General features: G+C 41.4%; 1 protein-coding gene across 2 annotated transcripts in view; it reads left to right on the forward strand.

Annotated features, from left to right (window-relative positions):
* PIEZO2 (piezo type mechanosensitive ion channel component 2) overlaps positions 1-27,308 on the forward strand; it is a 455,534-nt gene that overhangs the window by 407,817 nt on the left and 20,409 nt on the right. Inside the window, exons 35-45 of one of the 2 annotated variants that reach the window (XM_036880702.2) lie at positions 1,069-1,128; positions 4,975-5,141; positions 6,074-6,240; positions 12,217-12,384; positions 14,900-15,301; positions 15,620-15,878; positions 17,543-17,725; positions 21,129-21,378; positions 22,656-22,788; positions 24,783-24,930; positions 25,025-25,239. In XM_036880702.2, coding sequence (XP_036736597.1) covers positions 1,069-1,128; positions 4,975-5,141; positions 6,074-6,240; positions 12,217-12,384; positions 14,900-15,301; positions 15,620-15,878; positions 17,543-17,725; positions 21,129-21,378; positions 22,656-22,788; positions 24,783-24,930; positions 25,025-25,239 — 2,152 coding nt within the window. The remainder of the gene's footprint in view (positions 1-1,068; positions 1,129-4,974; positions 5,142-6,073; positions 6,241-12,216; positions 12,385-14,899; positions 15,302-15,619; positions 15,879-17,542; positions 17,726-21,128; positions 21,379-22,655; positions 22,789-24,782; positions 24,931-25,024; positions 25,240-27,308) is intronic. The other variant, XM_036880703.2, reaches the window with a different exon arrangement.

A 27,308-nucleotide genomic window follows, 5' to 3' on the forward strand; every position in this document is an offset into this window, starting at 1 on the left:
CATAGTTAAAATAGCATGGGACCAAAGGGAGAAAAGATGACTTATAGCCAAGAGTCACAGAGCCAAGGGCTGGCAATACTTCATAAAAAAGATAGTGTTTGAATAGAGCCTGACATGCAAGCAGAAGAAAGCAAAACCACGTATGAGAAATGAAGAGCAGGTTAGCTTAGTTGGTGAGAATGAGATACGACACAGAGTGGTGGAAAACACGTTTGGGAAGGTTCACTGGAGTCAGATCATGAATGGTCTTAGATCGGGTAAAATACACAAAGCCCAGTTAAAGTTGAATGTTTTTGATAAGAAACAAATAATTTTTTAGCTTAAGTATGACATGTGCATATTGCATGGGACTTACCCCAAAAAAGTTATTTGTTGTCATTTTTAAGTTCAAACTTACCTGAGTCCTGTGTTTTCATTTGCTAGATCTGACAACCTTAACCTTCAATAAGAGGCTAAGAAATAAAATGAAATCCTGTGATGTCATTTTAGGGGTTGACACACTAAAATACATAACATTACCCTAAGGTATTAAAATTTTTAATTTCATCCTGTATATCAGGAGTTGGCACACCATTTCTGCATAGGGTCAAGTAGGAAATATTTTAAGTTTTTCAGGTCATAAGCCTCTGTTGCAACAACCCTGCCACTGTAGGGTGAAAGCAGCCACAGACACGATGTGAGCCAGTGGGTGTGTCTCCGTCCCATTAAACTTTGAATTTCGTACAATTTTCACATGCACAAAATATTCTTCTTTTTAAGAATTTTTTCAACTATTAAAAATACAAAAACCATTCTGAACTCATAGGCCATTTAACCATAGGAAGGATTTGGTAAGATTTGGCCAGCAGATTATAGTTTACCCATCCTTGGTGTACATGGTTCTTATTCTGGAGTGAAGTAAAGAGAATCCGAAAGCTAATAATTCTTACAGCTTTTCCCCAGGAACTCTTAAATTAGACAGGATGTCCTAGATTTAATTACAAAATCCCTTTTGATCTGGGAGAGTAATGTTGGCGTTTCATTTACCCTACAAGGACCTAACTCACGTTTCCTGAACACACTTGACAGGTCCTGTGGAGTGGGAAAGCCAAGACGACGAACCAGTCAAAAAGAAGTCTGATGGACCAGGTAACAAAAGAAAGACAAATACGAGCTGGGGGGAATCTGAAAGTGTTACTTGCCCAGATGGCATGTCATGTAAGGCTGCCTAAAAATAATTCATTAAATTCTGTTTGTGGACTAGGACTAAATAATCAGTGTCCAATTGAAAACTCATCTCCAGTGAAGTTGCAAGGTGACTCCTAAAAGTGATCTGACCTTCTACTGTTTTATTAAATGTAGGAGTAGACTAGGTTTGTAGATTTTTTTAACCAAATACCTATGAAAGGAGGTTTCAGGGAGCAGATTGTAAATGTCTCATGGGAGCCACCAGAATAGAGGCGCACAAAAAAATTAGCATTTAATTTTAAAGAACATAGAAAGGAATTAAATGAGAATTACATCTGGGAAACTGAGAAAATGAGAAGTATTCTAGAAGCTTGGACCAACCTGCTCATCTAATGAGGGGAAACCAAATCCCGGTGAGCTGGCTCATGATTCCACAGCTACTAAGTGACAGAGTCACAGACAGAATCCATGGCTTCTAACTCCTACCCCGGTCGTGGTGCCATTTGGGCTTCGCACAGCATGCAACTGGGAGGAAGATTTTTCCATGAAGGAAAAATGGGAAAAAAAGGAAAACAAATCAAAGGAACTCAAATGCCTCTCTAGTTCATAGCATGCTGCTTGCTCTGCCTCATGGGGTCAGAACCCCTGTACACACTATTTAACAGCAGGCAAGGTTTAGAGGCTCTTACTCTGGACACAAATACTTCCCAGGATGCCATCTGCTGGCACAAAATGAGACTTACCAAAGGTTATCTAACACCCTCTGTGGCACAATATTCAACCTGGCCTCTGTTTCCAGGTAATTTGACTCTCACGTATGTGGAGATTGCACATCTTCTTTGCCGCACTTTGCTGAGACTTTTAGACATACTAACTTTTAACTCTCTCAAAAAGCCTCTTCCCCATGTGACAGGTTAAAAACTGAGGCAGACAGATTGGCTAACTTTTCCAAGTCTCTCCACCACCAAGGGGTAGAGCTGGGATTTGAACCCAAGGAATCTGAATCCAGAGTCCATGCTCTTAAGCACTATGCCCTACTGCTTCTACAGCTAAAAAAGACATAGAAATAAAAATCAGAATTTTGCATGTTAGTTTGCAGTCACCCAAGTTAATAAAGTGCATGTTATTCATGCCTCCAACACAGCAATTCTAGTTTTACTGTCAGGACCACCATTAGCGAAACTGTGACATAATTGTTAATCTTCACCACTTTAAGACAGTAATTGTGAATATGAGGGAAAAAAAGAAGTTGTCAAAATATAAGATGCTGCTAAAATTTATTTATAGGTGTTAAGTCCACATCCTTGAGCCTCCAGGGTTCAAACTTTCCTGTTATATCCAAACTAAACTGCTACAGGGTCCATCCAAACAACTGTGGGAGAGACACACCTTGCTCAAGATTAGATCCAGACCAGAGAGGGAGGGTGGGAAGAGCAGTGGAGGTGTTCCCGGCCCCGTCTGGCTCAGAATGGCCCCTCTGTGGGGTCCACAGCACCCACTTCACTGAGCTTCTTGGAGCAGCCATTGCCATCAGGGCCTCTGCTCAACAAAGGATGCACTTGCTCCCGTATTTCCTAAAGTGCACTTCATGCAAGACTGTTAAGTGTGACACAGTTCGGCAGAGGTGCTGGGGGTAGCAGGACGGTGACAGCACAGGCAGGAAACAACTTCTCAGGGAAAGCTGTGACTGTAGTTGCAACCTCAGCCTGCCTCTCACTGCAGATGCCTCCAGAGCCTGGCTTGGCTGCCAGGAGGCCTTTTCATTAGATCATCCCCCACATCCTTTCCCATATCCCCAACTTTCTTCCCCAGGTGCCAGCTGGCAGCTCCAAGACTCCTGGTACCTCAGTGGCTAGACCTGTTTCCTTCCTCTCTGTCTCCACCCTGCTCATCGGGACTCTGCCCAGAGGCCACACCATTCACAACCTTACTTCCTTTTGATCGTTTTTGTTTTGGACAGGAAAACCTGGGAGAAATTCTGCCTTCCTTCTAGGCCACCCAATTCACAAATGACTTTCTTTTTTCCATTATAAAATCAAACTACAAATCAAACTGAGGTCTTTATCGGAGAGGGGGAGGATTGATGGACAGCAGGGGTGAGTCATTCGGTGGACATACCTGATTAGAAGTCAGGAAACTATAGGACCCTGGGTCAAATCCTGCCTACCACGTGTTTTTATATGGCTTGTTAGCTAAGGATGATTTTTGTATTTTCTCATGGGTGAAAAAAGTCAGAAGAAGAGTATTTCATGACATATGAAAATTACAAAATTCAAATGCCAGCATCCATAAATAAAGTTTTATTGGAAATCCACCCATGCCCATCATAGACAATTCATTTAGTAAAGATGAGTAGTTGCAATAGAGACAGTATGGAGTGCAAAGCTGGAAATATTTGCCACAGGCCCTGTCGAGAAAATGTTTGTTGACCCTGCACAAGATCATAAAGGCTTATCCCCTTTTCTTCATTTTCTTCATTAATGATTTTAAGCCTCAATTCCAAACTATGATCTTTAATAATAAATTCTGTGACACTTGAATCTGGTTTATTTTTCTTTTTTTGGTGGGAATGGTCAGGGATACAGTTGTTTTTCTCATTTGTAGTTTGTTTTTAATAAACAGTGAGGCAAGTCTTAATTCATTGTCATGTTCACTAAGTTTTCACTTTATTGAAGTCCATGTTTGAAATAGTTGATAAACTAAATTTTTGGCAGGCCAAATCTTTAAAAAATTAATCATTGATCAAAACTCGGTGGCATGTTTTGGACGGTTCCTCCGATGAGAAACCATTGGCTTGCATGAAGGAATGAGGACGGCAGACAGGGAATATGCAGTTGTCCCTCTTTTGTTTTGATTCTGAGCTAAAATAAGTTAGGTCGCAGCTATGGCGCCTCCTCAAACCTTACCAGTGATGAGGGGGCTCACGTGGATTCCCCAAGGGCGTGGAGAGGCAGGTGCACTGCATGAGACAATGTTGTGGACACAGTGATGATCCGGGCTGGGCAGAGTGCGCTGTGCAGCTTTCCTGGGCTCCCCGAGGCAATGCTGACAAGCCCCTCAGGATCTCATGGCTTCTGTTGGCTTGGAGAGGACCAGGCCCATGTACAGAACTTTCTAGTTGGCACAACTCAACGCAAATGCATAAGAAACGATTAATACAACTCAGTAGCATAGATATAATCAGTTATATCTAATGAGTTCTTGATGAAATAGTTTTACGGTGACTTAACTGAAATGCAACCGCAATGGGAGGCATCTAAAGGCTTACTGAATCAACAAATCTGTTCCCCACAAAATTATTGCTTAAGAAAAGAAGAAACTTACAGAACAAACTTAAGGACCTGGGTACCTGGAGAGACACAGACTTTTTCTATCCCTGTGTCAGTAACAGAAATACCTTTGAATGCCATCTCTTCTAATCAAACTGTTATCTGCATTAAGGAACTATTCAGACTGATGTTTTGACCAAGGTTAAAAATTCTGTCCCAGTTTGGTTTTGATGCCACAACTGCATGTGGAGACAGACCCACTGATAGCTTCTCCTACTGCACTCCTCCAGTTATTAGAACAATGGGCACGGAAGTAAAACTTTCTCATTCTCTCTCTACCCCAGCCTACACACATTTCTCAATCATGAATTTCCACCATCACACTGAGGGTCAAGTGCCCCCCTCTGTGTTAGATACTCAGGGTCAAAACCAGGTCTGCCTTTGGTAAAACATCACTCTGCATATTGTTGTGCCTCACCAGCAAAATGGTTGATGGTACTTTCTTCCTTTGAAATCTTGTTGCTTTTCTTCCTCCTAGATAACATCATCAAGAGGATATTTAATATTTTGAAATTTACCTGGGTCCTCTTTCTGGCAACAGTGGATAGTTTCACAACTTGGCTTAACTCCATTTCAAGGGAGCATATTGATATATCTACCGTTCTGAGAATTGAAAGATGCATGCTGACTAGAGAAATTAAAAAGGTAACACTGTTTGTAGAACTCTTTTTGCTTCTTCTCACATTAGAAAAAATTTTTAAGTCAATATCCAGAACTCCAAATAGGATAAGAGAGAATCCATTCTTTCCTGGCAGTCTTTGCATAAACCCCTTTGTTTTTCTGTATATTTAAATCTCTTCCATGCTCAAAACTAAAATAATCAGACCCTGTGGATATGCACACACAGTCCTGGGATAATGGCCAGTTTATTCATCTGCCCCTTCCCAAACCAAATTTGCAGGTGCACAGCCTCTACTATGTCCTGTAAAAGATTATGTTGTTTAGTCTAGGAAGTTTGATTTGAAACTCCTCATAAGAAAAATTAAGATATATGCAGAGCAACAAAATACAGTCATATGTGGTTTATAGAGTATATTTAAAAATAATAGTTCATTTCTGGAAAAGTTACAATACCGTAGCAAAAGTATCTACATATAAGAAGGGATTTCTTTTTTTAATATTTTAATTTCATTTTTGTTGAGAAGTAATAGACATACATTAGTTGCAGGTGACATAGTGATTTGATGTTTATACATATTATAAAATGACCACCACAGTAAGTCTAGTTTAACATCTATCACTGTATAATAATTACAAATTCTTATCTTGTGATATAAATTTTTGAGATCTACTCTCTTAGCAACTTTCAAATATATAATACAGTACTATTAACCATGCTGTACATTACATCCCCAGACTTATTTATTTTGTAACTTCTGACCATCTTCACCCATAGGCAAGAAGGGATTTCTTGTTTAACATTACCCAGTAATATTGGGTACCGTTAATTTAAGAAGTTAACGTTAATCCCCAACTTGAATAGCTTTGTTTCAATCCTTACTCAAGGTGCATGATGGCCGACCGTTATCAGTATTAAGAAATGCCAGGTGGTAAGACCTAATGTCCCCTCTCCACAGGGCAACGTTCCCACTCGGGAGAGCATCCATATGTACTATCAGAACCACATCATGAGTCTTTCCAGAGAGTCTGGGCTGGACACAATCGACGAGCGTCCCGGTGCCGCTTCAGGTGCACAGCCAGCCGACAGGATGGATAGCTTAGATTCACATGACAGTATCTCCAGGTATTTCACCTTCTAAACACTGGGTTTGCTTTTGACAGAGGTTAAAGAGGTTGACTTTATCAATATGAGGAATGAGTGCATGAGGTAAAAGTTAATGAAAACCTGCATTGATCCCCACAATGTTCAGGTTCTCTCCATGTGTACAACTAAGCAAAAGGAATGTTGTCCTCCCCTAGACTGAGCCAGATCAAATCGGGTATCAATAATAAACTGTTATAAATACCTACATGATGCACAGGGACAGGGTGTAGATTTCCAAGCTGGAGGCAAGTAAGAATGAGCCTTCCTGATCACACAATTGCTGTACATGTCAAGGGCTCCGTCTTTAAATCCTTTTCAGAACGCTGCTCCACAAGTACCTTCTATTCTAGACTCTTCTACCATCTGTTGCTATCTTTGATTTTTTTCCTTTCCTTTGTCATGATTCATGACAAAATTCTAGAAGTGACTCTGTCAGCTTCCATCTTCCCTGAGTTGTGCACTCACCTGCATTGTTTCACAACTGCAACCCTGCGTTGGTCATTCACCATGGGCCAGCACCACACACTGCACATGGATCACCTCCATTAAGCTTTATAAAACCCTACAAGGTGCATGCTATTATCATCCCCATTTTACAGAAGACAAAGTTCAGTTACAGAGAGGTTAAGTAACTTTTAAAAAGTCACACAGCTAGGAAGTATATAAAAGCAGACCCAGGATCCAAAACCACATAGTTTAGCCCAGAGCCCAGTTTCTCAACCACCATGGCATGCTGCCTGTCTGCCTCTTCCTGCACTCTAGGCCAGCTTTGAAAATTGACCAGTCTTTCTTACTGCCTATCCCAGAAAAGCCTTGGAATTCTTTGCCCCTCAGTGTTTGGGATAGCCACTGTCTATTGTCCAGAGCTAGCTTCTGAGTTAAAGCAGAACTCCTGTCTTAGGAGAAAAATGGCATAGGGAGAAACTGAGATGATTTAAACCATACCAAATCCAGTATATATAACTTGAAGTTGAAATTGCACCCTGAACAGGTAGAGATGGGTAAAATCCTGTTTTACCTTGAAGAGTTATTTTTAGCTATTCCTGAATTGCTGTATTGGAGCTTCTCCAACTGTGCCTGTGTTTTGGCTGCCCAATGACTATTGATAATAGATCTATAGTTATCGTAATGTAATGGTAGTCACTGTATAGAAATTTTTTAGTAAGAGCTCGAGTTTTAAAATAGAATGTATGCTAAAACCTCATTTTTTAAATGTATTCATGCATATATTAATCTAAATGTGATTTTTGTACAGGTAAAATTCTGCATGCATATATCCCCTCATGTCCCCCCCAAAATAGGTATTGTTTTTTTAAAGTCCTTTGAGAGATAATGAGATATTGTATTTTTCCTTTAATTTGGGAATAATCTTTGCTCATTTGTAAGTTGCAAAGAAATGTATATTTGAACTATTGTATAGTTTTGTGAACAGAAGAAACACTTAGGACAGAAACTTTTAAGAGTCTCAAGGTCAAAACATTTATTGGCTAATTGAGACCCTTTTAATACCTGTAATAAAATAATTGTTCAAGATGCTTTTAATACCTATAATAAAATAACTGGTTATTAGGACAATGAACAAGGTAGTAACACTTTCTCATTTTCTTTCTACCCCAGCCTACACACATTTCTCAATCATTAATTTTCCAAAATCATCAGTAATAAAAAGTTACAAAGTAAAAATGTAGTATTATGTCCTTTGATTGGTGAGTGCTGATGGCACCTCTTTTTGTGAAGAGGCATCTTCCTGAAAGCATCCTACGATCGGCACTTTTGAAAGGGGAGTTTCAGCCTCCTTTGGCCGACTCTGCTGGGACAAAAAGTCAATGATGTTCTTATTTTATTTTTTTTGCAAACCATAATAACTGTCCTCTTTGGGAGCTATCAACTTTCCTAAATTTGTTCTTGTTACAGTTCTTTACACTGAATCATTTTCTCTAATCCATTTTCATGGTATAAATTGAAATTTTTACCCCCATTCTACCCAGGCTCTTAGATATTCCATTATTCCATGGTAGCTACTCCCTTAGTAACAGACGCAGACTGCATGGGCATGTGTCCGAAAGTGTCCACCTCTGTGGGCAGGGAGGTAGGAGGAGGCAGGGTTTGTCTGAATGTAGTGAATATTCAAGGCGATGTCTTAGTGCTGCTTCCTAGTTCCCGAGGTGAAGGAAGATGAATTGAGGAATCTATTACGTTTGGAAATCTACCCACTTTATAACCTATTCCTGACCAAGCAACTGTTTTTCAAGACTTGGGAGAATGATAGGATGAGAAAAGTGCTGAGATATTCTAGATGTGTACGTTTTCCAACACATTTTACAAACCATGTGCAACTTCCCACTGCACTCAGCTTTGAACAGTGTTGCTCTGCATACATTGCATATGGGCAGGTCTGCTGTAAACTATGTTTTCCTTTATCTGAATTCCAAAATAAAAGGCTTCAGATAGCTCTAGTTGACTTAACTAAGTCATATTCAACTGGAATTATTTTCTCTCAGATAATGAAAAATACAAATATATACATGCATAGTATGTAATGTGATTATTGCATATTTGCATCTATTCTTCAAAAAAGTACACTGCCCATAATGTAATATGTAATATTTTTTCATATGAATTTTTTTTCCTCCCTTCTTGCCTTGTTTTCATAACACAGAGATTTTCCTGCTAATTGGATCCCTAAACTTGACAAATAAGAAAGGGGATAGATGGAATAAGATTTCTACATTAATTTGCAATGACACTAATAGTGGTTGACAAAATTATTTTCCTGAATCTCTTTTGAAATTTCATGAAGTTATATGCTATCTCTCAAGGGGAAAAAGTGCACATAAATTCAAAGTTTTTCTATAAACTTTTAAGAGTATTACAGGCTTCCCAAATATATACACTAGCCTAGCTTGAGAATAGCTGCTTGAGAACCAAACTCTGAATCAAACCAATCAAAGGAAATACTTGAAAGTAAATTGAAAATAACTTGTCCATCAAATAAACATACATGATTCCTACATCAGTAACTTTTAGCTGCATAAGAATTGACAATATATCCAATTAGCAAATTAACAAAATATTATAAATCACAACTTAAGATGGGTAATTGAAGGAGAAGAAGAAAGACTGGCTAATATAAAATCAAGTAACTGTCTTTAAATCTGACCCAAGATTATAAATATAAAACAATACCCATGATCAAAAGCCATGAAGTAAAAGATATTTAAATCCATTGATTACTTTTTAACAGAAACTGTCAAAATATCCCCCAGTTATTTAAGAGATCAACCAATCAATAGATTTACTAGTAGAAAACCAGAACCTTTAAAAGCAGTTCCTAATGTACTTTTTACTTTTTATTTTCAACCTAAAGAAAGGGGCGACACAGTAAAGTCCATTATATTGTTCGTTAAAGAGTTAGTAAAGTTGCCCTTTACTTAAAGGCTGAGCTGCACTTCTACTTTCTTTGCTTTAGGAAACTTTCAAGTCTCCAAACAATAATTTGTCTACACTAGAGCCCATAGAAAGCCATGCTGATGGCTGGAAAAGTACTAATCTTCCCTAGGAGGGATTCCAAGTGTGGAAGCTCATTCTCAGGCACCTGTATCATTGGACGGGGTCTAGCATCATCCCCCCCTTGGGGCCACACATGCTCTCCTCTGAGGGGACCCAGCCTGGACACAGCTGTCCCACGTGCCACCCTCCTCCTGTGGCATCCATGACTTCCATTTTTACCTTTGGTCATATAGTAGATGGGATCAGAGCAGGAACCTAACAAGGGAACTGTGTTCCCTTCAACTTACTGTAATAGTCATTAAAATCCAGGTATAAAATGGCACTTTTTAAAAATTGATTGTTTTATGAAATCAGATATCCAAATAAATTATTTTAAATTGCTATAAGAAACATTAGCTGAAACTCTAAGGAGTACTCCTGAGCATGAAGGTACTGTCACCTAAGAGGTTGCTATGTGCCCCTAGGGAAGGTCGATGTGTGGGCTGATCAGTCAGGGCCCTTTGAGTTTGTCATCTCAGCCTGTTATTGTAAAGTCACCTCTCCCCTTTGACTTTAAATCTGTCCTGGATTGGATGACAAATTGGGCACACTACATATAACCAAACTGTGTGGGATTGTGTGGGGTCTGCAGGGAGGGCAGATGGGACAGTAGAACTCAACTCTAGAGTTAAACAGGATAAACAGGACTGAGAGACCAGAATGATGGTTCCCGTGCAGAAACTCTGAGTGCTGCTGTGAGAGGGGGCATGGGGGACCTTTCTGCCATCAAGACCCTAAAAGACCTGAGGGTCACACCTCTAAAAATATGAAATGAAACACACAAGTTCAAAGATCCAGTTCCCTCATCTCATAAATGATGAAATTGAGATCTCAGAGAGGGGAGCTGATGTATCTGAAACCCAGCGGCCATTGAATGTTAGTGTAGAGACTTAAGCCCAGTCCTTCCATGCTTGCCCAACACATTCCTAGTTCATCTTGTCCTCATCACCTTGTTTTGTCTGAGGCATGATGACATCTAAAGGAGTTAGGGCCTTCTTTAAAAAAAAATCAATCTCTGTGTCCCTATTAGAGACCATCTGATTGCTCACATGCTCACCTTTCTCATTGCTTGGCTTCTGTCTTGGCCACGTATCTGTGGCATGCAGCACAGGACAGCCCCAGAGAATTCGTGGGGTTGTGTAATTGCTCTTGGAACCTGAAAAGCCCTTTACCTGGTTCCATGAGTGAGTGACTCATATTCCCTCCTCACTGACCCAGAGACTGTTACATCCTGAAGAGTTTCCATTTCTGCCTCACAAGCATGGGCTGAAGGCGTCTGGCTGTGCAGGCTGGGTGCCCAGCAGGCCTCCCATTGAGGTTACATGATGATGATGTTCCATCAGGGAATCAGCCATCCTGTGTCACAAAGGCCTGGCCCTGGGTCTGTCAGGTCCTTAGTGCTCAGGTTGGGAGGTTCATATTGCAATAGCCTCCTTCATGTGCTCTTCAGGGGGTTGGCCCCTTTTTGGGGTTGAACTATATGTCTGAACTTAAATCATGCCTGTGCCATAACTCTATTTGCTTCCTCCCCTCATAGCATCACCTGGTAGCATCTCAGTCCTGAATCTGCCATCATTCCCTCCCCAGTTGTTGCTCTGTTGAGTAACAGGACATGGGGATTTTAGCTAATGGGTTCTCACCCTCATGACATCTGCCAAGACCTAAAGCATGATCCGGAAGAAAAACGCATTAGGCAAAATGAAAAGTTAACAGACAAAATGACCCTGCCATTGCTAGAATTCCTTTGTTATTTTCTTTGTACCACTTTATTTCATTTTTTTGATGTTGGTTTATATCCATTTGCATATCAAACCAGCATCTTTTCTATGTGCAAGGCATCTAGTTTGGCTTAACTGAATATCACTCAGAAAATGGGGTGAAAAATTCAGTTTGTTGTAGTAATTCCTGGCCTTCCCTCTCTCATTTTGGAGATCTTATTAAAAAGAAGATTGAAACCTTTTAAATAAAGTTTATATGAGCAGGCATTTCTGCTTATGCAATTTGGTTACACAACATTCTCAATAAACTCAGGATTGGAAGCTCCAAGTAAAACATTCTTTGTTTAATTTTTTAAAAAACCCTCAGTTGCAGTCATAAAAACATGAATACTGCTCTGTGGGAGAAATGCTGGGACTTGTAATTATTCTATTTCCATGTCCTTCCCAGGAGGGACATTGCATAATTTATCACTAGCCAATCGATTTTTAGAAACCCAATACTGTTGTGTTTTACTGTCCTGCCAAACAGGTCCTTTCCTGTCCTTGGTCCTGCTGTGGCAATCACCGTTGGCAGTGGTTGGTGTGTGTGGTTTGCCGCATGGCTGTGTGTTGGTCAGTTGATCCACATGTAAACCGATGTACCACTGGTGTTTTAACACTGTGTCTCTGTAACTGTTTGCGCTGCTAGCTGCTACACTGAAGCAACCATGCTGTTCTCAAGGCAGTCTACCCTTGATGATTTAGATGGACCTGAAACTGTTCCTAAAACAAGTGAGCGTGCTCGACCTAGGCTCCGTAAAATGTTCAGCATGGATGTGTCCTCCTCATCAGCTGACAGTGGCAGTTTAGCATCAAGGTGCTTAACTTGTGCATGCTTTGTTCCATAATTGTATCACTCTCTCTCCCTCCATGTCATTGCAAATATAAGTTCTTGTGATGTATATTTTTTTAACTTTTATTTTAAGAATTGCATGATTCTTAACCAAAGCATAACCATCGCCCTTTCTGGGACATCACTGGTAGTTCCCAGGGCAGCATTCTATTAAACTAACCTCTCTTTAGTTTTGTCTGTTAGGAATTTCTTAAAAATCCTTATTGTAAACATTTTGTAAGTATTTCACACTTTTCATTTTCAAAGAGATAAGCATGTTTCCTTCTTGATTAAGAGCTTAGGTAGGCGGTCCTCAGAGGGAAAATGTGTTAGGGAAGGCAGAAAAAACTTTTTCTTATAATTTCACCAAAGGATACATGCAATAGGAAAAATCCAGAATCTGCCACAAATAGTCATTCTAGTTGATATGGAATTAATCTGTCTGCATATTATGTGCCTGATTGACAGGAAAGTCAAAATAAATTTTATCATTGGGTTTTGAAAAGAATATTATAACACAGTAGCAAATATCATCTTTGTAGATCATAACTTGTTTTGTTTGGTAAAATTGCTTTGGGCTTGAGTTTCTCATTAAATCCTACCATAAAACAATAATCATTTGGAAATGAAATTATTTGCATACAGTCCAAAGGCTCTTTTGGGAATTGCCTTAGAATGGTCCACAGGAGCACAAAGGCATCGGCTACATTGTGCTTATCCTGCCACCAAAATGACCCAACTCAAAACAAATTTCCATTTTGGCTGTTGACACTGGCAAATCTGAGGGTTGTTAACCTCCTTTTGTTGTCAGCTGTATGTCTTGGTACAGTGCTGCAGTACTCTGGAGCCGGGCACTGATAGGAACGCCTCAGTAGTTTGAGATGTCCTCTGGCAGGCACATGCTATGCCATTCCACTTGCTAACCCATGAAGGTACCAGGTTTTGTCAAATCCCTTCAGGGCCAGACCTGATCCTGAACCACAGAAAGCATACTTGTAATTGGTTAATGTCCAATTGAAACTTAGACCTGGTGTGGGGTTGGTTCCAGTGCTGTGAAAACTCCCCAGGGTGATCAATTCCATGGCCTTCCTAGGAGGTGATGTCTAATTGAGGTAAGTCTGGATTGCCTTAGCACTCCAAGGGCCTTCTGTGTGATGTGCACACTTAGCACCAAGCCCCTGGGAATATCAGGCTCCTCGGCTATGTCCAAAGGCTCACACAAATCTCCTTCTTTAGTTTCAGGATGCCCTGAAGGTCTCTGCCAAGGCCCACCCACCCACCCACCCATCCATCCATCTGTTCACTCACTGACATGTCTACATAGGTGTTTATGACAAGAAAAATGAGTAGAAGCTGTGCATTTGAGAAACCTCAGTGTTTGTGGACCGAGCTCTTCACTATATGCCATTCAGATACAACACAAATTCAGAGTCTAACAAAATGCTGGCTCTACATGTGCCAAATGCCACGTCTCTGGATAATTTTTGACCCCCTCCCCTCTGGGGCTAGATGATTCTGGGGTAGACAGTAACAGGCATACCATGAATTTCATTGGTGGTGCTGCTATATTTTCATTTCCCTCTTTTCCTCTACAAACCTGCCAGGGAAAGTTAGAAGATAAAGGAGGGAAATAAGGGGAGAGATGCAAGGGAAATGAACAGGGTGACTAAAATAGTAATGATAAGTGGAGGATGCAAATGAACACTTGAAGGGGAGCTGGTAGAAGGAAACGAGTAGCTGGGAGGAGAGAGAGCAGGAGTCCCTTGGGGGTGGAACAAGCAGCCAAAAGGGAGATCACACTGGGGGGGAGGCCAGGGTGGGTGTGCCCATGTGTAAGGCCAAGAACTCAGTGGGAGATGGCTGAGAGCTGGAGAGATGGTGAACATTCAGTCAAGTGTAATAAGCACCAGTAAGAAAGAGGCAAAGGATGGAAAAACAGCGAGGAAGAACAAATATTAAAGAAGTAGGCTATTTTTTTCAATCATGCAGTTTTTTAGCCAATATTTTATCATTGCTCTTCTCCCCTTTTGGGCCTGGGTGAACCCATTTTGTAGAATTGAGAGTAGAATACATCTTGGCCAACACCTACAGACCGAAGCTGAATAAGGCTTTCCATTTCCATGTGCACCCCTCTTTAGAATACACATGCCATGGTGGGTATGCTAAGCCAACTTGTCCTGATTGATAAATAAACACTGGAGCCCATGGCTGTGAATGGGTAGGATTAGAATCCTCTGCCACAGGTGGGTTCGGCTCCTGAGCCATGTGTCTTGCTCTGGTTTTCACCGGGTCCCTTGTGGGTCAGTTTCTGCGTTTATGAGACCGCTGTCAGCAATCTCTGCAGATCGGATGGACATGGGGCTCCTGCAGGAACAAGGCAGATGGAATGCAGGGGGTGCGGTGTATGATTTTCTCACCTGCCTTGATGTTTTTATTTGGGAGGCTTGCGAGGTGCCTGGATGCTAAGGTGAGGGTCGGTGCGGCCCCTTTATCCTGACAGCGAGCCCACGCAGTGCACCATGCTGTACTCGCGCCAGGGGACCACGGAGACCATCGCGGAGGTGGAGGCCGAGCAGGACGAGGAGGCGGCCGGGGACGCCGACAGCGAGGGCGGGGGCGCGGGGCCTGAAGAGACAGAGGAGGCTTCGGAGGCCTCAGAGGCTGGCCTCAGCCCTGACACCGAGTGCCCCCAGTACTCCACTGAGGACGGGGAAGCCGAGGCCCCGCCCTCCTACAGCAAGGCGGTCAGCTTCGAGCGCCTGTCCTTTGGCTCGTGTGATGGCTCCGCAGCTCAGAACCGCATGGCGGTCAGCCCCGATGACAGCCGCTCGGACAGGCTGGAGTCCAGCATCCTACCGCCCCTGACTCACGAGCTCACGGCCAGCGAGCTGCTGCTGAGCAAGTAAGTGCCGGGCAGGGCACGGGCCGCCAGAGGGGACCGCTGGGTGCGAGCTAGGAGGCTAGCGTGTGCGCCTGGACACTCGAGCCGCTATGTGCATGGCTCAGTCCTTGTGGACTGCAAGCACAAAACAGGCTTCAGCACTTCACCAGTGAACCATAGAACTAGCAAAAATTGTAATAAGACACTTTTGCTCACATTTCTGAGATACACCATTAGGCTGACTCCACAAGAAAGCTGGGGACATAGGGATCATGCAAATGGAAATCAGTAATTTGGAGAAATTAAGACATTTATCATCACGGTGTATATTATTAACAGGATGTTCCATGATGATGAGCTTGAAGAGTCAGAAAAATTCTACGTGGGCCAGCCCCGGTTCTTGCTGTTGTTCTATGCCATGTATAACACGCTGGTGGCCCGCTCAGAAATGGTGTGCTATTTTGTGATCATCCTCAACCACATGGTCTCTGCCTCCATGATCACCCTCGTGCTCCCCATTCTGATCTTCCTCTGGGCCATGCTGTCTGTCCCAAGGCCCAGCAGGCGGTTCTGGATGATGGCCATTGTCTACACAGAGGTAAGCCTTAGGTGGAACCTTCTAGAAAATCACTAGGGCATTCCCTCTATGGATTCCCTCTGCCCCAACTCCCAGAGTTTCACATCGAAAAATCAGTTAGATGGATATTCTTAGAGAGATAAATGATTATAACTAACAGTTATCTAGTGATAGTCACTTATATATCTTTTCACATGTCACACTTCATACAAGGTAGGTGCTAATATCATTCTGTTTGAACAGGCAAGGGAAGAACTTCAGTGAGATTGAACAACTGGCCCCAAGTTACCCAGTTGAAGGGCAGTGGGGTAGGTTTTTGAAGTTTGGTTGTCTGCCCTGCGATGCTAATTAAACGGTATGCAGAAACAAATGGTGCCAGTGGATCTAAGGTGATTGGACACTGCATTAAACAATATAGTGAGCACTTTGAACATCATTTGATGCAGCATGCATATTTCCCATTTTTAAACCTAAAAGCCAGTTTCCACACATCAGAACACTAAGTCAATAAGCACCCACTTAAAAATCTGAATGACAGAAAGGGTAAGTTGCCAGCCCATTTTCATCACATGTAAGGGGACAGGAGACACTGCGCCCGGTTCTGTGAACCTGCTTCCATCCTGCCTTATTAAATATATAGAAGGTCACAAATTCCCATGACAGCCGTGAAATAGGGAATGAAAGGGAAGCCAGGAGGCTTTGTGCCTTGGGTTATCATGTCTCTTTGTGTTTTGAGAATAACTGTTTTAATTTTTGCTGTTAAATTATTTATAAACCTACAAATTTCTAGAATCTGTGTATCAAGAGAACTATCCTTTAGAAGTCAATTACAATACCATTGTTGTGAAACTTTTCTTTATGAGCCAGGTAAGAAAATTAGCCTTTTCACAAATCTCAAAACACGAAGTTATATATTAAATCATCTCAAAAGTATTCAGTTCTAAATATCAATATCATGTATCTTATTACTATAATAGGAGGTACAGGGAAACTACATCAAAAGAAGACTTTTAAAATATTTTTATTAATGAATTGTGTATATTGCAATTAACCCCTGATGACATAGACATTAGAAGTAGAGGTATGCTTAAATAAAAGCCATCAATTTTCTCCTTTATCCTACTACCTCTGCATACTGCTTCTCTACAACATATATACACCGAACCGGTTACCAGTATAACTGGCAAGTTTTTGTTTCATTTACTTTTATTTTTTTCTTGAGGAGAACTTCCAGTGAACAATAAAATGGTGAGAAGAGATCAGAGGAAAGTGAAAAGTATGCACATCAGAATTCTTAAAGATTACAAATCAAAACAATGTGCAAAATACAAACTTTTCTGTTCAAGTTTATTCTAATTATCATATTTAGCAGCTGAATAATTACATAAATATCTAATTAAATCAGTATAAATTAGCCAACTCCTCAAAAATAAAGGAATCACTTAAGTAATGTCATGGCTGACTGGCTCTGATGTATCTGCCGTCAAGGGCACTTGTAAGAGGAAGATACTGCTCTTATCTAAGTCAATGGTCAGTGAGAATTATAATGTTATTAACTATGTGCATTCCTATCATCTAAACTGTGAAATGATCTTTTTCTTAATTTCCTATATCATTATTTCCTATATAGAACTAGTCTTAAAAGGAGTAATTTTTTTAAAAAAATTTCTATCATCCCTGTATAGGTGGCAATTGTGGTCAAGTATTTCTTCCAATTTGGGTTCTTTCCCTGGAACAAGAATGTGGAATTGCACAAAGACAAGCCTTACCACCCCCCTAATATTATAGGAGTGGAAAAGAAAGAAGGCTATGTACTTTATGACCTCATTCAGCTCCTGGCTCTCTTCTTCCATCGATCAATTTTGAAGGTACTACACATTAACAGTTAACCAGCACATATTGATCATTGTGGCCCAATGTTCCTGGAGCATCTGAGCATTAGGACTGGTGATGGGGCCTAGGGGCCAGTGGTGGCGCCTCCTTGTACGTCTTTCTCTTTTTAAACAGATAGCTCTGTTCATTTCGTGGACACTTTGTCCAACACTGTGTGCTCAGTAATGGAGCTTACAATAAATCTGGGAGACAATTTCTCCGTATTTCTGCACTTGATTGAACATATTATAATTAATCCACATTTGCAGGAATTGCTTGAATGCTGTACAATATCTTAATGCCTGATACACTAGGTTCTACTCCCAGTTTGAGCCAGAATATCAGAGTTACAATTTGGGGTGGGACATATTGCTTCTCATCTCCATTCGAACTTCTGTGGAATTTCTTTTAGTGCAGTTGCCTTTATTGGGCATTTCTTGTCCTAAAAGCATAAGCTTTAGCAAGAGATCACACATTAAATGGTCCAGTGGAGCCCAGGGTTGTGCTTCTTGTAAGCTTATTGTTGAGAAATCCCTTCCTTACACTGCCCTGGGGAGACCCATCTGCAAGATGACCAGTCTCAAGGTCAGTAACTCTTGTCACCTCCCCAACCATTGAGTGGGTTTTCTTCTTATATATTGTGGACCATAAGCCAAATTTGGAAATATGCCACTCAACTCTAAAAATTAGAAATTTTTGCACAGCATACATTTGTTACAACCTTACTTTCTCTTATTTTAACCTTGTCTCCCTTTATAAAATATTTTAAATGCATTTTATCAAGTAATATCTTTATCAGTTCTTTTTAAAACAAGCTAGGCCTAAGTTAGTACATACACACACACACACACACACACACACACACACACATACATACATACATATATGCACACATACACATATAACAGTGTTTCAACTTCTGTTCTACTCAGTGGGCTATTTCAAGCTGGGCTTTATTTGCATGTACCTTGATCAAGATCTTCCATCTGTGTCTTGCATCACTTGCAAAGTGCCCAAGTCCCTAAATCTCCATTCTAGGGGAGCCTTAGTTGGGTCACTGGGGTGTGGTAGCTTTGCAGAATTGTGTTACTCAAGAAAAACAGTTAGCCAAATTAAATTTGCCTAAATTTTACAGGTCTTCTGATAAATTACCTGAATTTATCCAATTTTTTATTATTATGAGAATATTGATAAATGTATAAACCTTATTTATTTAGTTCTAGAAATGAAAGTATTAAATTTCAATATTTAAGACATGATAGCATCATGTTACATGTCAATTATATCTCAATTTTAAAAAAATCGTTACCAGGGGGATGGGTTAGGGTTGGAGGAATGTGAGGAGGATAAAGGGGCACAATAATTTGCAGTCACAATATAAGTTGGTCACAGAAACTGTAGTACAGCATGGAGAATATAGTCAATGATTCTGTAACATTTTTCTACATTGATAGATAGTAACCACACTAGAGGATGTGAGGATTTAATATCAGTAACTGTTGAATCACTGTGTTGTACATTTGAAACCAGTGTAAGATTGTATATCAACAATATTTCAATTAAAAAAGAGGTATAAATTTGGCAACTTCAGAATTTTTTTACAACTTTTATAACCTGAATGTCATTTTAAAAATTTACATATACCTTTAAGCATTTTTTCTATTTTTCATTCATATTTAAATGGTTTAACAGCTACAATTTTATATTTAAAGAATATAATAAACAAAACTTTAGTGTTTCATATTGATATACTTACTCTGATTTCTTTGAAAATTTCATATATATGGTGAATGTGTTTGAGGTGCTATTATGCTGAAAGTTAGCTGGTGATATGAAAAATACTTTTTGGAATCTTTTCATATGAATACAAAACTATTCTACAGCTTTTGAAAAAATGTACTAATTAAACAATGCTTCTATGCAAACCAAACAATTAAAGCTATGTGGAAATTTCAAAATAAATTAAAATTATCTTATTTAGTATGAATTGCTACAAGTTTCATATAATTGGAAGAATTCATAAACAAATAAATATGCTAAGAAAGTAGGAAAAAATATAAACATGTCAAAATGTTGGCAGAAGGGAAAACAACTTCAAACAATTTGAAAGAAATCAATATAAATTGAAAAATCCTGTCACAGAAATCTGAAATGTTTGTTGTTTATAAGAATACATTCATTGACTGTCTTTTAAAAATAATATATCTATAAGCAAATATTTAAGAAGCATCATTAAGTTAGGTGACTTTGTCTTTTAATGAATGGATCATTCTCCAAGTTGTTTTTCGACCAACCGAGCTTTGGCAAGTTGGCCTGGAGCCCTTTCCTTCAACAGTTCGTGTCAGAGGAGGGACTGGATGAGGTGGAGAAGCACAGCCTGGCAGTCTGGGCCCTCAGGAGGTGGTGAGCCCGCTGGGCGGCCTTGTCCTACAGCAGCGGGCTCATCGTCAGGGGGATGTAAGGTCAAGGGAGCATCTTGCTCCAGCAAGGTGCCTGGTTTCTAAGTGCTCTTCTGCCATCATTCCTCCCATCTGTCCATCTATCCCCTTTTATCCCATGTCCTTGAGGCAAAAATCAGACTCTACAGAGTGCACCACAATCTCTGGGTCACACGTGGGCCAACATTTTTTGAATAAAGCATTTGCAGCTCTGTTTCTGCGGCAGCCAGGGGAGAGTGAAGGTTCAGAACTTGCTGCGTAGGTTGCGGGAGGGACCATATCATTATTCTCATAGAGATACTTGATGCATGTGCGACAGTGGGGCTGAATTTACCCATTGATACTTCAGCTCAATGCTTCAAAACCTAGCTGTGAGCACAAAGAGACATCTTGGAAAGTGCTTCTGCTGGAGGAACAAGACATGGTAATTTCCCCTCCACTCCATCTACCAAACATCTGTCTCCACCTCAGTTAATTAGCCAGACTCATCATCTGCACCCACCCATCTCCACTCTGCTGGGACCAACGTAAACATCTAGATAATAAGCGGTCTTAGAATCCTTTCCCCTGCCTTGGTTTTCTAATCTTTTTTAAAAAATATATCAGCTTTATTAAAGTATAATTGACAAGCTTATTCAATATTTAAAGTATGCAAGATGATTTGATATATACCTTGTGAAAGGATTCACCTCATTCCTCATTGAGTTAAGCAACACAGCCATCACCCAGCCTTCACCTCATATAGGTTTGATTTTTGTTGTTTTTTTTTTTTTTTTTGGTGAGAAGAGGTGAATTCTAAATCTAGCAAATGTCAGCTGTATAAGAGCCTTATCAGCTACACTCACCCTGTTTTAGAACTAGCTTTCTAATCTGGGGGCACAGTGTGTGGATGAGATACCCTGGGCAGAAACCAGGTCCCTCATGGAAACGGCGCTGACTGTCCCTCCCCACACTTCCTCAGTGCCACGGCTTATGGGACGAGGATGACCTCGCCGACAGCAGCGCAGACGAGGGGTCGGATGACGAGCTCTCCTTCAGTCAGGGCCGAAGAGCCTCCTGCGACTCTCTGAGGTCCATCAACCTGGCCGCGTCCTCCGAGTCGGTGCACGTGACCTTCCCTGAGCAGCCGACCGCCGTCCGCAGGAAACGCTCCTGCAGCAGCACCCAGATGTCCCCTCGGTCCAGCTTCTCTTCCAATAGGTCCAAAAGAGGTATCCGGCTGGTGGTATCCTTGCGTTGGCGTATAGCCCAGGAGCCTTGTTCCCTGTGCCAGTGGGGCAGGGGCAGGGTGCTTGGTTGGGTGCATGGAGGACACAGACACTGTGATGTGAAAACAAAGTGCTTTGAAATCAGGCAGACCGGAGTTCAAATCCTGATTCTGCTGTGTGACCCGGAGCAGTCACACATCATTATGCAAAACGTCTGTTTCCTTCCCAGGCCAAGGATTTCAGGGATTGTGAAAAGTGGCCAGCATGCTTCCCAGTACTAGTAAATGCTGGGCCCATGACAGTTTTTATATTATATGCAGAGATTCTTCCTAGTGTGTTCAGAATGTTAAAAATCATGATTTATTTTGAAAATATAGTTGATCCTTGAATAATGCAGAAGTTAGGGATACCAACCCTCCTCACAACTGAAAATCTGCATATAAATTCTGACTCACCCAAAATTTTACCACTAATAGCCTACCATTGACTGAAGGCATTAATGATAACACAAATAATTAACACATATTTTGTGTATGTTGTATGTTTTATATATTGTATTCTTACAATAAAGTAAGAGAAAAAAATTTTTTCAAATTGTGAATCTCCAAAATTTTTTCCAATTATTTATTGAAAAAAGTCCACATATTAAGTGGCCCTGCACAGTGCAAACCTCTGTTAAGAGTCAACTGTATATTTAGATTAATCAGTAGGAGCTTTTAGTGAAACCATCTAGTTTTTCCCTAAGCTGGTTATTAATTTCATACTAAATAGTGAATACAGTCAGAAAGCAGATATGCCTTACAATTGCCACTCCTGGAGTAACTGGGCTTTTGTATTTATATGATCCTGTCTGAAGCTTTTCAAATGTGTGTACTCATCTTCAGAAAACACTGTTCAGACACTCATATTTACTGCAGCAGGTAGAGTAATCTGAACATGAGAAAAGGCATGGGTCATCAACCCAACCTGGAAAACCCACAGCCTAGGACCCTATTTAGGACTGTAAAAACTGTTTTCCTAATGTATTTTTTCCAGGGATAAAAATCACATAACAACCCGGGAAAAGCCAGCATTGGGTGTAAAAACCCACAGATGTATGTTGCTATGGAAGCAAAGCCAAGAACCATGTTTTGAGCCGCCTTTCTTATGGGAATCTGTATAGACTCGCCCTCTGAAACAGCTTCAAGCTGCCCCTCTGCAGGGCCAGCTCCGGGGGCCTCTGTGATGTTTATGTCAGCAAACCTGTAACTCACTGCAGCTTGGTTTCTTTTTATTTCTAGGCAGCACGAGCACCAGAAATAGCAGTCAAAAAGGAAGCAGTGTTTTGAGCATCAAGCAGAAAAGCAAAAGGGAACTTTATATGGAAAAGCTTCAAGAACACTTAGTCAATGCAAAAGCATTTACCATAAAGAAGTGAGTGCATGAAAACCTGTTTTATTTTAGGGCTGGGGAGCCAGTATGAATTATTTTCTATAAACCACAGGAGAAGAGCACAGAAGTAACTTCTCATATCACAAACATCCACTTAAGGCTGAATAAAATGACCCATTATTATATTTTTAATTGAAATACACTTGATATAAAACTTTATATTAGTTTCAGATGTACAATGTTAAGGATTTGATATTTGTATATATTGAGAAATGATCACCACAGTAAGTCTAGGTAACATTGCTGCACAGTTATAAAACTTTTTTCCTATAATGAGAACTTCTAAAATTTACTCTTAGCAACTTTCAAATATGCAATATAGTATAATTCACTATATTCTCCATGATGTACATTTCATCCCCTCGACTTCTTTATTTTGTAACTGGAAGTCTGTACCTTTAGATTCCCTTCACCCATTTCACCCACCCATACTCCTCTGGCACCCACCAATCTGTTCTCTCTGTCTATGAGTTTGAGTTTTTGTTTTGTTTTGTTTTAGATTCCAAGTGTAAGGGGGATCATATGGTATTTGACTTTCTCTGACTAATTCACTTAGCATAATGGCTTTGAGGTCCATCCATGTTGTCATGTCAAAACAAATGGCAAGATTTCCTGTTTTATGTCTGTTTATATATATATATATATATATATATATATATATATATATATATATATATATATATAACGTTTTCATTATCCATTCAACCATCCATGGACACCTAGCTTTCTTTCATGTCTTGGCTACTGTAAACAGTGCTGTAAAATGTTGTAACACATGGGGGTACAGATATCTTTTCACATTAGTGTTTTCATTTCTTTGGATAAATACCTAGAAGTAGAATTGCTGAATCATTTGGTATTTCTATTTTTAATTTTTTTGTGGAACCTCCATACTGTTTTCCAGAGCAGCTGCACCTATTTACAATCCTATCGGGAGTGCATGAGAGTTTCCTTTTCTCCACATCCTCACCAACACCAGTTATTTCTTGTCTTTTGGATAGTAGCCATTCTGGCAGGTGTGAGGTGATATATTGCTGTTAAAAATCACTTTTCAGCAAGTGTGATTCATTTTTATACCCCCTGCATTTATAAACACACTTTTCTATTTGAATAGGATGAGTAAGTTCAAGGGGTCACAGTATGTATTACAAGGCATTACCACAGTAAAGTCTGATCAGACAGAGAGCATATGTCAGAGCATCCTAGGGAAGGGAAACAGGCGTATGACTGGGAAATAGTTTTTCCAACTCACACAGCGGAGCTCCAGCAAAATGCACAGGTCCCCCCAAGTGCCAGGGACATAGACAGGCAGAAGATGAGGAATGGGAATGGAGGAGGGGCAGCAGGGGTCCCTGAATGTGTACTCTGAGACCAGGAGGGCCATCCACACGAACGTGGCCTGTTATCAAAGGCAGAACCCAGCACACAGTGACAAGGGCAGAGGCTGGGCAGGCAAGCCAGGGCCAGGAGCATGCGATAATGAAGGACAGAGCAAGATGTGACACACAGGGCACTACCTGGGACCCCAGAGAGGCACAGGGTATGGAAAGGGGAGGAGCAGGGACCACCCGCTGTTTACCAGGGGTGGGGTCAGGACTCCAGGCTGGAGTGTTCATTATTCGCACTGAATTTTTACCCCAGCCCTGGGACTCAGGTCTTTTCATTACCCAAGTTTTACAGAAGAGAAAATTAAAACGCAGGGAGTTAAGCAGCATACTCAAGGTGTCACAGGCGGAGAGCAAGTGCATCTGCAACCCAGCCCCTCACTCTGGGGCTTTCTGCCACTCTAGTAGGATTTGAGCAAGAGAAGCAGTGTGGTCCCATCAGGGCCTTGCACCTACCTTGGTGAGTGATGACGCACTCTGTCAGCGCAGCAGCCGCCCAGAGGAACTGTCGACCTGGTCGGAAAGAGGAGTGTGGAGAAAGCGAATCTGATCATTCCTCCTAAGGCAGGCGGTGTGGTCTCTGTTTTGCAGAACCTTGCAAATATATGTGCCCATCAGACGGTTCTTCTATGACCTCATCCACCCAGACTACAGCGCTGTGACCGATGTGTACGTGCTCATGTTCCTAGCTGACACTGTCGACTTCGTCATCATCGTCTTTGGCTTCTGGGCCTTTGGGGTAGGTTGGGAGTGAAGGCCACATGCATCCATGAACCAAGTCCTGCTGTGCTGTGTATTGCTGCTCGTGCCTGAACCTGTGGTCTCCCTCCTAGAAACACTCGGCAGCAGCAGACATCACCTCCTCGCTGTCGGAGGACCAGGTCCCCGGGCCGTTTTTGGTGATGGTGCTCATTCAGTTTGGAACCATGGTGGTGGACCGAGCGCTGTACCTCAGGAAGACTGTGCTGGGGAAGGTCATTTTCCAGGTCATTCTTGTGTTTGGAATTCACTTCTGGATGTTCTTCATCCTGCCTGGTGTGACTGAGAGGTAAGGTCTTTGGAAGTTGGAGGCATGGGCCCACTTCAATGCCAACATATTGCATGAGACTGTCACCAGTACACTTGACACAACACAGTCGCCATGTACAGGTAGAGGGATGAAAGAGCAGCCCCATGGGCAGGGAAGGGGAGAGGTTTAATCAATGGGAGTCCACAGCATGAACTGATTCCTCACTGATATTTTCATTGCATGTTTATAAGCATTCATAGAAGCAGGGTTTTCTGAATAGGAAAGATGCAGCCAAAATGATCCCCTCAGTGGCTTATGCTGTGATTGTGTCTACACTTCAGTAGGTAGAAATGAATGGGAATATGGTCTTAGGAGCAGTATTAGGATGAGGGGAATGGGCCTATGTCACAGGAGAACAAACACAAAAATAGAGACTGTTTGACTGGCGGAAGCAAATGCAGAGATCACCAGCACAGCGCACATGACAGGGTCAGCCACATAGGGTGGTTGGCAGGGTCACGGGTGCCAGTGCTTGGGAAGTGCCCGGCTCTGGAGGGAGTGTGCCAGCCATGAGGTCAGAGGCTATGCTGTCTCTACAGTGGTGCTGCTGGTTAAGATGGCCTGGAGATGGGATCTAAAGAGCGGCCCAACATTCTAGTGAAGGGGCTGGTTAGGTGTTGCAGGTGGCTGGCTGCCATCTTTCCCTCTGTTGCCCTGAACTCTAAGCTCAGCTGACTGGACCCTCTTCAGGGTCCCAAAGGGTGCCACATGCCCTGCCCCTCATGGCCCTCTGGCCCACCCTTCCCTGCTGCCAACTGCAGTGTTACTCCCCCCACCCCTTCAGATGTTGGTCCAGATGTCCTTCTCCCAGGTGGTCTTCCCACCCTCTGCCTCCTCCCAAAACAATGCTTGGGACCAATTGATGCTTAATGAATGAACAAATGAATGGGTCAACCCCTGAAAGGGCAGGCACTATAGGTGGGAAATACTGGTTCTGTTAGGTTAGGGAAGCAAAGAGTCCTCCGAGGGGACGATTGTAGTGTCCATATGATGCCTAGGATGAAATTTTTAATAAACATATCATTAAAAATGTTTCATGTTCATAGTGAATTTGATCTTTCTAGCATACCTCAAGAGTCATTCATAGCAAGCCTTAGGAATAACACATCAATCAGGTTGGCTAATATCATTTCTAGAAGCATGACTAGAAAGTAATGAAAATTGATTTTACTTATGCGGCTCATAACCTGACTCAAATGTAGCTCCTAATGAGGAAGTCCAAAGCCCATCTCCCAATGCTGGAGCCACTTGTCTGTGCTTACCTGAATGCTTAGGCTCTGACGTTTTGATAGTAGTACAGGAATTATTGCTTGTAATAATAAATGGTGGCAGTGCAGGTATTTTAAAAGGAAAAATGGAAGTAAGATAATTTTTGCTGAGTCCAATGCAGAACTAACTGAAAAAAAATTGTTACCGAGAGGCTACCAATAGCCCAATCAATCAGTGCCCCATTCCACAGTGTATACTAGGAGAGGAAATGTATCTCAGATGATAATAAAAATTCATATTAAGGCTAGCTGCATATAAAAATATTAGAATCTGTTCATGAGAATGTTGTAAATCTTATTTTCTATTCTTTAAAATAAAATAAATGCAATTTTCTCTATAAATATTTAATTATATGGGTCTTTCCTGAGGGTTTCAGCCCCAGGCAAGTTCACTCTGGATTCAGTGAGACCAAAAAATGACAGAATATTGGGGATAAAAGGGTTTATGCCCAGCTTTATTCTCTTGGTGGCAAGTCAAGTGCTGGAATCTCATCCGCCTCTGGGGCAGTCTGCATGCATCACGTCTCTGTCTCTGCCTCTGCTCCAGGCTATCTCTCTGCCTCTGCCTCCAGCCTCCAGCCTCCAGCCTCTGCTCTGCCCCAAGTGAGGTGGAGCTCTTTATACAGCAATACAGGCAATAGTGGCTTATTGCCTACAGGTGTGGAAGTAGTAGCCTAGCAGCAGGCCAGTTCCATCATCAAGTAGATTAGGGTCAGGTGAGGATGCTGGCCATGGGCACTCCCATTTTCCCTACAATATGTATCTCTCAATTCAGAGAAA

The sequence above is a fragment of the Manis pentadactyla genome, chromosome 6 (genome assembly GCF_030020395.1).
Source record: "Manis pentadactyla isolate mManPen7 chromosome 6, mManPen7.hap1, whole genome shotgun sequence".
Classification (NCBI taxonomy): domain Eukaryota; kingdom Metazoa; phylum Chordata; class Mammalia; order Pholidota; family Manidae; genus Manis; species Manis pentadactyla.